Below are 14357 nucleotides of genomic sequence, written 5' to 3'. Positions count from 1 at the left end.
AGCGTTGCCGCGGGCAACACGCGAGTTAAATTTTTTTATTTTTGGTGAAAAAACGTGCCGCGTTAACCAATCAGGAGCTTGCTCTAGTAGTGACGTGTTTACAGAAAGCGAGCAGAGTCGCAGAAGCCCCCCTCCCATGATGCAAATTACCGCGTGAATGTCTCGATGACTACGCGCGAATGAATCGCGTAAACTCAAAATGTTCAAGCAGCAAACTAGTTGCGAATTTGACGCCTCAAACGCGGCTGGTGTGAACCCACGGTTAAGTTGCATTAAAGCAGATATGCGGACGTGCGCGTCGCGACTTGCTAATGTGCCGCCACAAACTGCAAGTCTGGAAAAAACCTGTTATGGTGTTCCTGATTCTCAACCTGTGGATGTTTTTCTTTCCCAAAAGGAAGTTTGGGAACTTATAGCAGAGCACAGATGACAACATGTTTGCTCGAGACAGCGCAAGCTAGCATGAAGGTAAAGCTAATCTTTGACATCATAGCGATGATGCTGGTAGTGACGATTCTCCCAGACCAATCAGTGATCTACAGTGCTTTCGCGTCACGTTTTGGTATCAGCTCGGGTCGCCTGAAACCCCGACTGAGGTGGGACAAAAAAAGTATTGAGTACTACGTACTGCACCCAGTGGAAAAGCTCCCAAAATTAAGCTGACCCGACCCAAACCGTGGGGTACTATGCAATGGAAAAGCGCCGTAGGAGTGTTGGGCTGATGTGGATTTGTGTCCTTTGGAAAGCCAGGAATGACTGTGCAGTATGTGTTCCTGTAGCTCACTTGGTAGAGTGTTGCGTTAGGTTAATAGGTTGGATCCAAGGGAACACATACTGATCAAAGTAATGTATAAGACCACTCCGGACCGGATCTGACCCGGCGTCGTCTGCCGTCTGGGTTGAATGCTTTTGATAAAAGCGTCTGTCACATGCATAATTGTAAATTAGACTGCTGCTACAGTTGCTGGAGGTTTAAGTTACGCTGCATCTCTCGCATAACATGATCCAGATTTACATCTATAAATGATAACACTGCTACAGCTTCAAACCAGCACATCACCTTATCAAAGGAAAAACATGCTTCCCAGACAGCACATGACTCTGGGCCGGATCCGTACTGGATCCATGCCAAAGTCTGCAGCTCCGGTGTGGATCCGGTCTGGAGTCGTCTACTTTCTGGGTTACTTCTAAAGTGTCGCTGGATTGAAAATCAGATGAATTTGAAGCACAAACTGGAAAAGCAATTCTGGAACGGTAAAAAGATCGCATGTGGTAATCATTATAAATCAGTTTGTTCAAACACAACCGGGCTTTGTTCAGACAGGCAGCAAAATCTGATTTGTTAGCATCGAAATTTCAAGTAGTTTTCGACACGTGGGACCTGAACTATCGGTGTTGGTGTACAGTGACCCATGTGACATTCATTATTCAGTGAACGAGTGATCGTGTCAGTGGTTTTGCACACAGTATAGACATAAAAGCATAAAATATTACGGTCACTTTGTTCTCATATGTGCAGTGAGAGTTAAACCCTGTAGCCATGAGACATTTTTGTCTGGTCCTGTCCATGAGAAAGCCGTTTGGCATTGTGCTGATGCTTACGTGATTTTTTCAGCAACTTATATTTATACAAGATACAGACTACACTGTTAAATGATAGGTCCGAGGACCCTTGGGGGTCCGTGGTTGTATAACTAGGGGTCCTCCAAATATTATTTAAATGCAAAATCTTTTTTTTACTTAGGCATTAAAAAATTGCATAATAGGCAAATAATAAAAAAATTATGATTAAAAAGAAGAGCATAACATTCCCACAATAAATTCTATTCGGGTAAATTACAATGTATATGTAATACATTTGTATATGTATGCCAAAATTATTATTGTAATATCTTTGTAACATACCCATTAGAGGTCCTCACGGGTCAACTTAGATCCGAAAACCCGAGGTCTGAAAGTTTCAAGTGTGCCTCGGACACAGGTCGGGTATAATATTAGTGGCATCGGGTCTCGGGTAATTTAAAATAAATGCATTTTTGCCGAACGGACCCAAACTATTTTGCAGGTGTGCATCTTTTCCAACGACTGTTTGCGCATTGTGTAGGTGGAAGGTTAATTTTCACTGAGACAGACCTGTCAATCTATTTTAAATGCATATTATCTTTGTGTCGTTGTCAAACAAAAAATGAAAACAAATGGAGCAGCGCGCCAAATTGGTTACAAGGCCACCGGGTTTGTTTCTGCCGACTGGTGCATGCGGGGCTGCAGACTGCACACACGTCTGTGCGGTTTACATTAGGGTCTAGTCAGGTTAAATATTCGGGTCTTTCTTAAAAAAAAAAAAGATTTATAAAAAGTGAACAGGTCGGGTACATTTTTTCGGTCCCGAGAACACCTCTATATGTAAATGCAGTCTTAATTTGTTACATGTACTGGGGGTCACCGCTCCTCATTGGCCTGAAAATTTTAATCCGTAAATGCAAACTGTCCTAAAGATCCGATCTGAAGTCAAACCGGATTTGTGCGCAATGTGAACAAAGCACTGACCCAAGTTTTGTCAAATTCAATACTGAGACACAACTTTGCAATACTGACAATGTTAAACCGTTTAGTTGGCTCGGCGTATACAAGCATTGTTAAACGTACCAGGCCTGATATGGGTAGAATAATGTGATATAGTGACATGATGACGTGTGATCGTGAGGCTTTGCTTTGCTGAGTTCAGTTCAAGTAAAGATTCATCCTGAATACCAGGAAATTTATAGTAAGTAAGTAAATAAATAAATACATATATAAATCATCTCAAATAGGTGATATAAGGACAAAAACAAGCACTTGATTAACAATGCAAGTGTCTTTGAACATGCAAAAAAATATACGCTGCATCTTTTCCCAGCATGCATCTTTCATTATCATGGCTGCGTGTCCAGCTCAAGTTTTTATATTTACAAAATGAACAACTCTCTTCTAGAGATTCACACAGAGCTGGTGCTGCATTAACGCATCTGTTACCTGCTTTCATTGCGCTACTGAGTATTAAAGGTACAGTTCACTGGAAAATTGTAATTCTCAGTGTTTGTTTACATTTTGATTCACAAATTTAGCTAAAGATATGAATCGTTTCGCTTCAGAAGACATACATTTAGTTACTGGAGTCATTTGGATTACTTTAATGATGGATGGATGTGCTTTATGTAGCCATATTAAAGGGATAGTTCACCCCCCAAAAAATGCTAAATACAAAACATAATCTAGCAGCAAAACATTGACTTTTTTCTTACTATGGAAGTGAATGGGGCCTCTGATTGGTTTGGTTTCAAACAGTCCCCAAAATATCTTTCTTTATAATTTATACAAGTTTGTAACAACATGAGAGTAAGCAAATGATGACATAATTTTCATTTTTGGGTGAACTATCCCTTTAATAAAAAATGGCATTTTATATAAAACTATTCATTTCATCATTTGTGTTTAATTGAAAAAGGAAGTCATACATCTGAGATGATGTGGGGATGAATAAACGATGAGAATTGTCATTTTCGGGTGAACTATTCTTTTAAAGTACCTATATGGGACATGGAAGGTCTTTTTCAATTCTTTGCATATGACTCTTGCATTCTCTACCCTGAGTCAAGATTTAGATACTAAGGGAAGAGGTTGAGCTTTCTGTATAATTCGTGTGTTTATGCATAGTTACATGTTAGAAGTATACAGGAGACTCCTCTATGAGGCATTCTTATCATATTATTACTCAAACCTCAAAATTATCATGAATTGTTATATATTATTCTCACTTGTTCTTAAAAATGTGTCATATTTAGCTTTACTACTGGTTGTAATACATTAAATCTGTCTGATGTAACGTTACTGCCCTGGAAGCCCAGGATCGGAGAAGGGCCTGTGGAGATCCGGCTTTGTGCCGTTGCCGGGCGATGAGTCGGGCAGGGAAGCTTGCCTGATTGACAGCTGGAGTGATCTTGGCTGTTGTGATGCCGAGGATGAGTCGTTTTCCATTGGTTTCAGCCTCAGCCCCGCCTCCAACTGTTGGTTCGGCAACAATGCGGTCGCCATGCTGACATCACAGCTCATCTCAGGGGTAACGGCAGGCACGTCTTTGGCTTCACTGCAGACTTTCTCTTGATCGGGACTCTGCAAAAAAGCAGACATGGATGTAGGATGTATCCCATAATGCAACTTGGCCTAGGGCTGTCACAGTTATTATATAAACAATAAATAAATAATTGCTATGTTGGCCAATAATTGTGTTTCAAGACTTTAAAGGTGCACTGTGTAACTTTAAGGAGGAACTAATAGCAGAAATGCGATGTAATATACATAACTATATTATCAATGGTATACGAAATAAACCGTTCTGTTCTTATAAACTCAGAATGAGTCGTTTCTATCTATATACACCGCGGGTCCCCTTACATGAAAGTTGCCGTCATGTTTCTACAGTAGCCTTAAATGGACAAACTGCTTTACAGGGCGTGTTTTGCCACCATGTTGTCTTAAATGATAACATATTTATCCTGTGGCAGCTACTGTAGCTTCTCTATGCGTTTCGAAAGGAAGGGATGAGCTGTGGACTGAGCCTTTGGTTGCAATTCCCAATATCACAGCTAGATGTCACTAAAATCTACATACAGCACCTTTAACAATTACGATGATTAATTTTTATACAAATTGTCAAATTTTTTTGTGTCTCATTTATTAAATAATTGTCACAAATAACTGTTTATTTAAATAATCCTTTAAATTGTCACTGCAGTATATAATTTTAATACTCAACACTCTTAAATATAAAATAATTTATTCAGTGAGAAAAAATATCCTCCTGAAATATGAAAATTCTGTAAATAACAAAAACACTCACTAAGACTGATGCAGCGATGTATCGGCTGTTTATATATATATATTGGAAGATTTTGATGAATTTGAAACCATCGGCATATGGGCAAATGCACGGTAAAGGCCGATACCGATTGTTTATTAATTAACTGCGTGAAGGCAATAAGTTGCATGTCTGTTGCATAATACAGCATTTAAATATATATATATATATATATATATATATATATATATATATATAATTCCCAAAATAAAATCTATACAAATAATTACTCATTCATGTGAGGCATGCTGTCAGAGTAATGGTGCGTTCACACCAGACGCGAAAAAGGCGGCAAGCGTGAGTGATTTACATGTTAAGCAGAGGTGTAAAAAGTACTCAAAAATGTTACTCAAGTGAAAGTACAAGTACTGAGTGTAAATTTCACTCAATTAAAAGTAAAAGTTTCTGGCCAGAATCATACTTGAGTAAAAGTTAAAGTACAACATTGTAAAATTGTACTTGAGTATTAAAAAAGTAAAAGTAACAGAACAAATGAAAACTAGAGATTCTTGTTTAAGCTTCTAATCTCTAAAAACAAAGTCGATGAACCACATAAAAGGTTTTATCCTGCTTTACAACTGTTGGTATTTAATTGTATTTATATATCAAACTTTAAGACTACTACCTAACTTCAGTATGCAACATGCTACTCAAAGTTGTAAAACCTTGAATTTAACTTAAATTTCAAGATCTATCAAGCCTCTCACAGACAGCCGATGCAGGAAGAGGTGTATTAGACCTGGTTCACACTGTCAGTCCAAATCCAATTTTGGTGCATATCCGATAGGAATCCAATCAAATTTCGAATGTTGTAACGGCCAAAAACCACATGAAATCCCTTTTTCCTAATCCGTTTTTAGGCTACATCCAAAAATCCTTTTTAAATCACATTTTCGGAAATACATTTCAGTCTGACCGCCCTGATCGCATTTATGTAGCTTTTCGGTTACATCATGCTGTCACGCCACGTAAACACGTCAGACGTTGAGCAAGCATGACGTCATTGCCATAGAAACAGTGCAGATAATCCCGAAAACGGCAGAATGCTACAGGAAGCACACATCAGATCTACACAGTTGTGATACACAATATGGACAGAAAGACTGTCAAATTGGATATGCATCAAAATCAGATTTGGACTGACAGTGTGACAAGGTCTTAGTCTTGATAGAGAGGCTACAAATAGCAGGGAATGTGTCACACGGGAACACACTTCATGTGTTGTCGGTTTCAAGGAAGCGTAAAAATCTTCATCATCAGATGAACTGTTGGCCAATTCCTTAGAGTGGTCCAAATGCTCCAGAATAAATAACATTTAAATTAAACTGGCCATCAACGCTATTCAATTGGTTTGGTAAGAGCAAGGAAAATAGAATGAAGTAATCTCTTAAAAAAATATGTACTTTTTGACTGTAAATAAAAGTGTAAGGAGTAAAAAGTACTTCTTTTTCTTAAAAAATTTAATTAAGTAAAAGTATTGACTTTTAATTGTACTCTAGTAAAATAAAAATCCCCAAAATAAAAATCCCCCAAAATAATACCCAAGTACAGTAATCAAGTAAAATTTTCTCAAGTACTTTACACCTCTGATGTGTTAAGTCAATGCAAAGACGCGTATATTGATTTTAAAAAAAAACGCGTAATTGAAATTTTTTTAAAAAGTTGAAAAATCTGAACGTTGGTGGATTTTCGCCCCTCCCATGACGTGAATTTACGTGTGAACGTTTCGAATGACTAGAATTTCAAGCGCGACTTTCACACACAAATGAAGAGAGTAAACTCAAAATGTTCAAGTGTCCAATGTTCAAGCGTTTTTGCAGCCTCTTCTGCGTCTGGTGTGAACGCACAGTTAGAGTATTCGGGAAAATGTCAGTGATCTTGGCTTTTTTCAAAATCTCAAAAAAAGACCAAAAATCGGCAAAATTTGTGCCTCTCTTATTATGTTGGTCAGCTTAATGTTAAATAGATCCAATCCATGTTCAGTAAAAATAATGTGATACAGAAATAAACTAGCTAATAGGCCAATTGTATAGTATACAAGTGTTTAAAATTCATATGGGGCACTAGTTGTCTGTTTAAATCGTGCCCCCCCAAAAAAGAAATAATATCAGTGCATCCCTAATCACTAAAAAGTACACTAGTATTCTGTTCTGAAAACAGACGACTCTACAGTTTACATGTGTTTTACGTAGGATTTGAACCCAAAACCTTACTGTTGCTGTCATTGTGTTCTTGGTTGTGCAACAGGAACCCAGTTGTCTGTTACCTGTGTCTGTATAGCAGTGACCGGCTGCACTGGTTTGTGGTATTCAGGGCTGACAGCCACCGTGCTGTACGCTGGAGGTCCCAAAGCGCTTTGCCTCTGAAGCAACTGTAAAATAGCCTGAATGTCTGATGTCATCTGAACTTCCAGCCTACAAATGCAATACAGTCCGTGACCAGCAGATGGCAGCAGGCACCATTTTTTCAACAGCACACGTTCTGCATGTTAAAGTTGTTTGCTTTAACTCTTTCGTTCTTGCCATTAACCCTTTCGTGCGTCCCACTTTCTCTCTCTCACCTGTTCAGATGTTCCTGCAGCAGGTCCAGTCGCTGCTCCATTTCTCCGAACGTAATGTCACTTTCACAGTCGTCTCCTCCCTCTTTGTCCTGAGATTTCGCTGAGTCATCTGCATTCCCACAAGGCCGTTCTTCAGCGCACACGTCTGGAGAAACACGAAGCACAAGGGCCTATTAATCACAGACGTACACGCACACACACAAATGTACCTGCTACATACATACCCAATGCATCATGCGCACAGTCGCTATCTGTGTATGAGCACAGGGTTTGTGAGTATCGGGTGTGAAATTTACTCGAACATGAAACGTGCACATGCAGCGCCAACAAGAAAAATTAGACATCCCGTGCGGATACACAGTCATTTATTATCTCCTCACTGCACCGGTATACTCCAGTTTAACCACCTCAATACCCAAAAGTCAAAAAATTGCCTTGCTCAATCAAGGTTATATTTACAGAGATGCTTTAGTTAAAGTGTTAACACGCCTGTAAATAAACATGTCATGTGTTATACCTTTCTGATAGTTAACAACACAATCTCTAGTGTATGCGTCAGGTATGGTGTTGAGGTTGAAGGGACGAGGTTGACCCAGAACCCCCAAACCCAGTGGCCTGGTTGTCTCTTCCTCGCCCTCCTCTTCCTCCTCTCCTGGGAGCGTGTGAACCTCTCTCTCTCTTCCCCTTCCCCTGTCCGGCCTGCTCGATCTGTTCGGCGTACCTGCGTGAACACACAGTCCTCTGAGAATTACATGCACGGTTGCTGTAATGTTCTCATTGTCCAGATGCGCGTTGAACTGATATAGACTCAGAAGAACGTGCCAGGGAGAGAGAAAGGGCGAGAGACATTTGTGTCGGGATAAATAATCCAAGCCGCGAGTCACACAGGGACGGGGGATAAAACGGCTCTTGACCGTTAGGGTGAAATCTGGTACAGTGCGACTACGGCATAACAAACATCTGTCTGTGACGAACCATCACTATGGCAACAGCTTGAAAGCCATCGAGGAGAAAAGAGATGGATGGAAAAGAGGGGGAGGTGACGGGTGGGAGCCGAAAAGAAGAGCAGAATGAAGATGGGGAGAAGGATTTATGGTGAAATGTATAGAGGAGAAGCTCCTGACCTGCCGGGTGTTTGTTTTTTAAGCAGGGTTTAGTCCTGATGTCTGGATCTTCTTCATCAGAGTCACTCTGTGCCATGTAGAGGTTTCTCTGAGGGGCTGTGGCACCCTGCACCCACACAAAAACGTATCACATTTAGCAAGGATTTCACACAGACTAATCTTGTATATTGTATTTCTGCCACATCAGTGAGGGCAAATCTGATTGGCCGAGTTATTGGAGTTTCTTCCATCCATCAGAAGATAGCAATGAGGTTATACACTTAGGTGACCTCTGTCCACACCCATAACTGAAAACATTCAAAAAGGTGCCGTTTTTTATTTATATATAATAACAAATATCTTTTATTAGAATCATTCGGATTACTTTATTGATAGATGTATTTGCATACAAGATGACAGCATTTTAATTTGTGTTCAACTTAAGAAACTCAGTCGTATACATCTGATAAAGTACTGTATAGTTTAAAGGATTAGTCCATTTTCTTAAAAAAAAAAAAATCCAGATAATTTACTCACCACCATGTCATCCAAAATGTTGATGTCTTTCTTTGTTCAGTCGAGAAGAAATTATGTTTTTTGAGGAAAACATTTCAGGATTTTTTTTCATTTTAATGGACTTTAATGGACCCCAACACTTAACTCTTTCACCGCCAGCGTTTTTTTAAAAAGTTGCCAGCCAGCGCCAGCGTTTTTCATGATTTTCACCAAAGTTTAATGCCTTCCAGAAAATGTTCTTCTTTAAATATATAAACATACAATATACCAAATGAAAGAACAGACCCTCTGCTTTCAAACAAACAAAAAAAAAAGTGGTTCAGTGGTTCTTTTGTAATCAGCTTTTGAATATGGGTAGGTTTCTGCAAAAACACCACATTTTGAGCAAAAAGCAGAGATAATTCAATTTTTGTGACGAACGTTTCATAGAGATCCCATTCAGAGCGATCTTTAAAACAGACACGGACATGCAGCCGCTTGCCATAGGGCAATACTTCCGGGTTTAAAAAGTTGCGGAAGCCACCTGGTGGATAATAGCGGTAATGCGGAAAGACGGAAAATCTCGTCATTGGCGGGGAAGCGTTTTCTCTTAATTGACGAGATATATCGTCAATGGCGGTGAAAGAGTTAACAGTTTTAATGCAGTTTAAAATTTGCAGTTTCAAAGGACTCTAAACGATCCCAAACGAGGCATAAGGGTCTAGCAAACGAAGAAAAATACAAAATATGCACTTTTAAACCACAACTTCTTGTCTATCTCCGGTCCTGTGACGCACCAGCATGACCTCATGTAATACGTCATCACGTCAAGAGGTCACGGATGACGTATGCGAAACTACACCCCAGTGTTTACAAGTGTGGAGAAAGAAGACCGTTCCGACGTTGTTGTATGTGGAATGATACTAATAAATGTCAGTTTATTGTTTAAAATAGTCCGCAAATGTGCATTTTATATATGTGACAGGTGACCTTTCTACGTCATCACGCAATTATGTGAGGTCGCGCTGGCGCGTCACACAGCCAGAGGAAAAAGAGAAGTTGTGGTTTAAAAGTGCATATTTTTTATTTTTCTTGTCAAGAATGAAAATCGTCCTTTGAAACTCCATTGAAACTGTTACGTGTTGGGGTCCATTAAAGTCCATTAAAATGAGAAAAATCCTGGAATGTTTTCCTCAGAAAACATAATTTCTTGTCGACTGAACAAAGAAAGACATCAACATTTTGGATGACATGGTGGTGAGTAAATTATCTGGATTTTTTTTTAAGAAAATGGACTAATCCTTTAAGGGTGAGCAAATCAGATAAGAATTTTCATTTTTGGGTGAACTATTCCTTTAATATTCTCTGGGACGTTTTTGCCTAGTGGTTAGAGTGTCGGGTATGTAACCCGGTTCGATTCTCACGGCCGGTGGGTTGCGACTGTTTAAGGGATCTTCTTACCCTAATTGCTCCCCGGGCGCTGGACTAGCTGCCCACTGCTTCGTGTGTGTTCACTACTCACTGGGATGGGTTAATTGCAGAAGTCAAATTTCAAGTATGCGTTGCACGTTGTCACTTTCACTTCACTCAGTATCAAAACTGTTTTGCAATACTAGCAGAAAAAGCTCTACCTTTGCGATGTCATCGCGCAGGTTGAACGTAAGCTCCAGGTTGGTCAAAAAGGAGTCCGAGAACTCGGGATACATTTCTAGAACTTCCAGAAGATCCTCTCTGTGAATGGTGTGAAGATCGCAGTAGCTCAGAGCTCGAACGTCCGCATTGGCTTTCCCCGGCTTGGCGTACAGATGAATCATCTCCCCGAAAATATCATTTTTACCTGAGAGGTGGGTGTAGAGAGATCAGAGGGGAGGAGAAGATAAAGCAACAACAATGAGGAAAGTAAACTGAAGTCAACAACATAAGAAAATGCGCCTGAATATGCTTATGCTTGAGCTCAGTATCTTAGCTTTGTTGTAAAAAAAAGAATCTTAATAAAATACAAATATATATAATACTTGATAAGACTGGTTATATTTAAAGGAATAGTTCACCTTAAAGATTAAAAATTGTCTATATTTTACTCACCCATAAGACATCCTACAATGTAAAAAAGATTTGTTTGTTCAACTTAAAGGGACACTCCACTTTTTTTAAAATATTCTCATTTTCCAGCTCCACTAGAGTTAAACATTTGATTTTTATCGTTTTGGAATCCATTCAGCCGATCTCCGGGTCTGGCGGTATCACTTTTAGCATAGCTTAGCACAATCCATTGAATCTGATTAGACCGTTAGCATTGCGCTCAAAGTGACAAAAGAGTTTTGATATTTTTGCTATTTAAAACTTGACTCTTCTGTAGTTACATCGTGTAGTAAGACCGACGGAAAATTAAAAGTTGTGATTTTCAATAGCAGGGTACCATTTTCAGGCACTTATTACGTCAGAATGAGAGTATAGTTCCTAGCCATATCTGCCTAGAAAATCACAACTTTTAGTTTTCCGTCGGTCTTAGTACACGATGTAACTACAGAAGAGTCAAGTTTTAAATAGAAAAAATATCGAAACTCTTTGGTTATGTTTTAGCGTGATGCTAATGGTCTAATCAGATTCAATGGATTATGCTAAACTATGCTAAAAGTGGTAGCTCCAGACCCGGATATCAGCTGAATGGATTACAAAACTGTAAAAATCAAATGTTAAAATTTTATTTTTATTATTTATTTATTAGTTAATTTTAGATAACTACTCCTGTAATGAATTTAATTTTAGCAATAACCAATACAGTTTAAAAAAAAAATAAAAAATAACGTTAACATTAGCACTTTTTTACACAGGACCATGTGTGTTTGGATATGTTTGACCTTCATAATAAAAGCCTTCATTAAAAAACTGCATGTTGTGTTTACTTGTGTTATCTATGATTAATATTTACATTTGTTTGATGATCTAAACCATGTGTGTGACAAATATGCAAAATATAAATAAATACAAATAAAAAATTAGGAACGGGCCAACACTTTTTCACACCAATGTATATATATATATATATATATATATATATATATATATGTATATATATATATGTATATATATATATATATATATATGTATATATATATATATATATATATATATATATATATATATATATATATATGTATATATATATATATATATATATATATATGTATATATATATATATATATATATATATATATATATATATATATATACACACTTGCAATTGTCTATTCCCAGTAATGTTTATATAAGTTCTAATCATCATAGTTAATTGTAATCCGTCATCTCTCCTTCTTTCTCCACCACATAACTATTACAATTGTAATTATTACCAAATTCTTTTGAATACAACAAAATAATTTTGTGATTTTTTGCATTAACTCCATGTTGTTATATTATAGTGATAATTAACCCAAATATTAAAATTCTGTCATTATTTAATCAAGTTGTTACAGACCTGTATACATTTATTTGTTTGCAAAACACAAAGAAAGATATTTGTAATGGAGCAGGAAACAGAAGCACCATTCGCTTCCATAGTAGCAAAGAAAAATACTATGGAAGTCAGTGGTGCTTACAAACATTCTTCAAAATATTTTCCTTTGCGTTCAGCAAAACAAAAAAATGCATATAGGTTTGTAACAACTTGAGAGTGAATAAATGATGACATAATTTTCCTTTTTGGGTGAACTATCTCTTAAACGATTAATCATGATTAATCGCATAGAAAATAAAAGTGAGTTTTTGCATAATATGAGTGTGTGCTGTGTGTAATTATTATGAATATAAAAATACACACACATTTATGTATGTATTTAAGAAACATTTAAATGTGTGTATATATATATATATATTAGTGATGCACCGATGTATCGGCCGCCGATTTTTATCGGCCGATTTTTGATGAATTTGAAACCATCGGCATATCGGCAATAGCACGAGAAAGGCCGATACAGATTGTTTATTAATTATCTGCATAAATAAATCCATTATATGTAAAAAACTAGTTAATGTTTGTTAATAAAATAAATGCTGAATAGCAAAAACCACATTTGAAGGTTGTCATGCTGTCTTCTTATATTTGTTTTAGCTTAATTTGTGCCTCTATTGTTATGTTGGTCAGTTGAATGTTAATTAGATCAAATCCATGTTCAGTAAAAATAATTTGATGCAGAAATAAACTAGCTAATAGACCAACTGTATAGTTTTGTATACAAGTGTTTAATATCGGTATCGGCATCGGTATCGGCCAAAAAATCCTATCGGTGCATCCCTAATATATATATATATATATTTTTTTTTTTAACATTCTTTATTATATATAAATTAAAAACATTTATATATAACTAAAAAAAATCTGAAATGTATTTGTGAAATGTATTGTGTTTAAATATACATAATAATTGTACACAAAACACACACACATTATGCAAAACTCTTATTTTGTATGAGATTATTCGCAATGAATCGTTGCCCACCACTAAACAGATTTGCTCATTTATTGAATCTGACTCATTGTATGTACAATATGCTTATTTTTGTGTGTGATTGTTCATAACATGCATATTTATTTCATCATCTCACCACAATCGATCAAACTACAAACTTTGTTTTGCAGATTCAGCAGTGACGCAGTGTAGTTAAAGCCTTTGCGGTCTGTATGTGTTCAGTACACGTGTGAACAGAAAGGTCAAGGCCTGACAGCTCATTTCTACTGTGATACATATCAAAGGTCAAACCTGATGGACAAAAGACAGCCACCTGGGCAGCAGCCACCTGCGCGGGATCTAAATCTGGCTCAGGGTCACCGCGAAACCCATACGGCAGGTATCCTACTCTGTTCGTAGTTTTAAGGTGATGCTATAGATAATAAGTTATGGTACAGTATTACAATAATAGAGCCTGCGCTGCCTGGAGAGCCAGATGATGAAGTGTCCATCCGCACACCTTTTGTAAGACAATACATTCTAGCTGACGTCGTACGGTTTTTTTTTGTCTGGGACTCGAGAACATTAGTAAGTAAGAGAGGGATCTTCTCTCAGCAACTTCTGGAATTCTGCTGAGTTGCACGAGGGTATGCGTACGCATGTGTGCATCTTTTCCTCCGCTGGCCTTATTCTGTTAAAGCCAGCTTGCGGGGGAAGAGAAATGGGCCGTTTAAATTCGGCTTACCCTGCTCCACCTGCCCGCTGCACTGATGTGTGTGTGTGTGAGAGAGAGAGAGAGAGAAAGAGAGAGAGTTTAATAAATGTGGCTGTAAATAATGAAGCCGATGTTGTCACT

General features: G+C 37.7%; 1 protein-coding gene across 6 annotated transcripts in view; it reads right to left on the bottom strand.

Annotated features, from left to right (window-relative positions):
- Window positions 1–3863: 3863 nt before the first annotated feature.
- kcnh7 (potassium channel, voltage gated eag related subfamily H, member 7) overlaps window positions 3864–14357 on the bottom strand; it is a 57631-nt gene continuing 47137 nt past the window's right edge. For 5 of the 6 annotated variants that reach the window (XM_065240260.2, XM_065240261.2, XM_065240262.2 and 2 more), the window contains 6 exons: window positions 10684–10889; window positions 8579–8684; window positions 7972–8175; window positions 7455–7599; window positions 7161–7308; window positions 3864–4149 (listed from right to left, as the gene is read on the bottom strand). In XM_065240260.2, coding sequence (XP_065096332.1) covers window positions 3865–4149; window positions 7161–7308; window positions 7455–7599; window positions 7972–8175; window positions 8579–8684; window positions 10684–10889 — 1094 coding nt within the window. In that variant the 3' untranslated portion in view covers window position 3864. The remainder of the gene's footprint in view (window positions 4150–7160; window positions 7309–7454; window positions 7600–7971; window positions 8176–8578; window positions 8685–10683; window positions 10890–14357) is intronic. The other variant, XM_073815361.1, reaches the window with a different exon arrangement.

This window comes from Paramisgurnus dabryanus, chromosome 7 (genome assembly GCF_030506205.2).
Source record: "Paramisgurnus dabryanus chromosome 7, PD_genome_1.1, whole genome shotgun sequence".
NCBI lineage: Eukaryota > Metazoa > Chordata > Actinopteri > Cypriniformes > Cobitidae > Paramisgurnus > Paramisgurnus dabryanus.
Note: the sequence above shows the minus strand (reverse complement) of the source record. Positions and strands in the feature narration are given on the sequence as shown.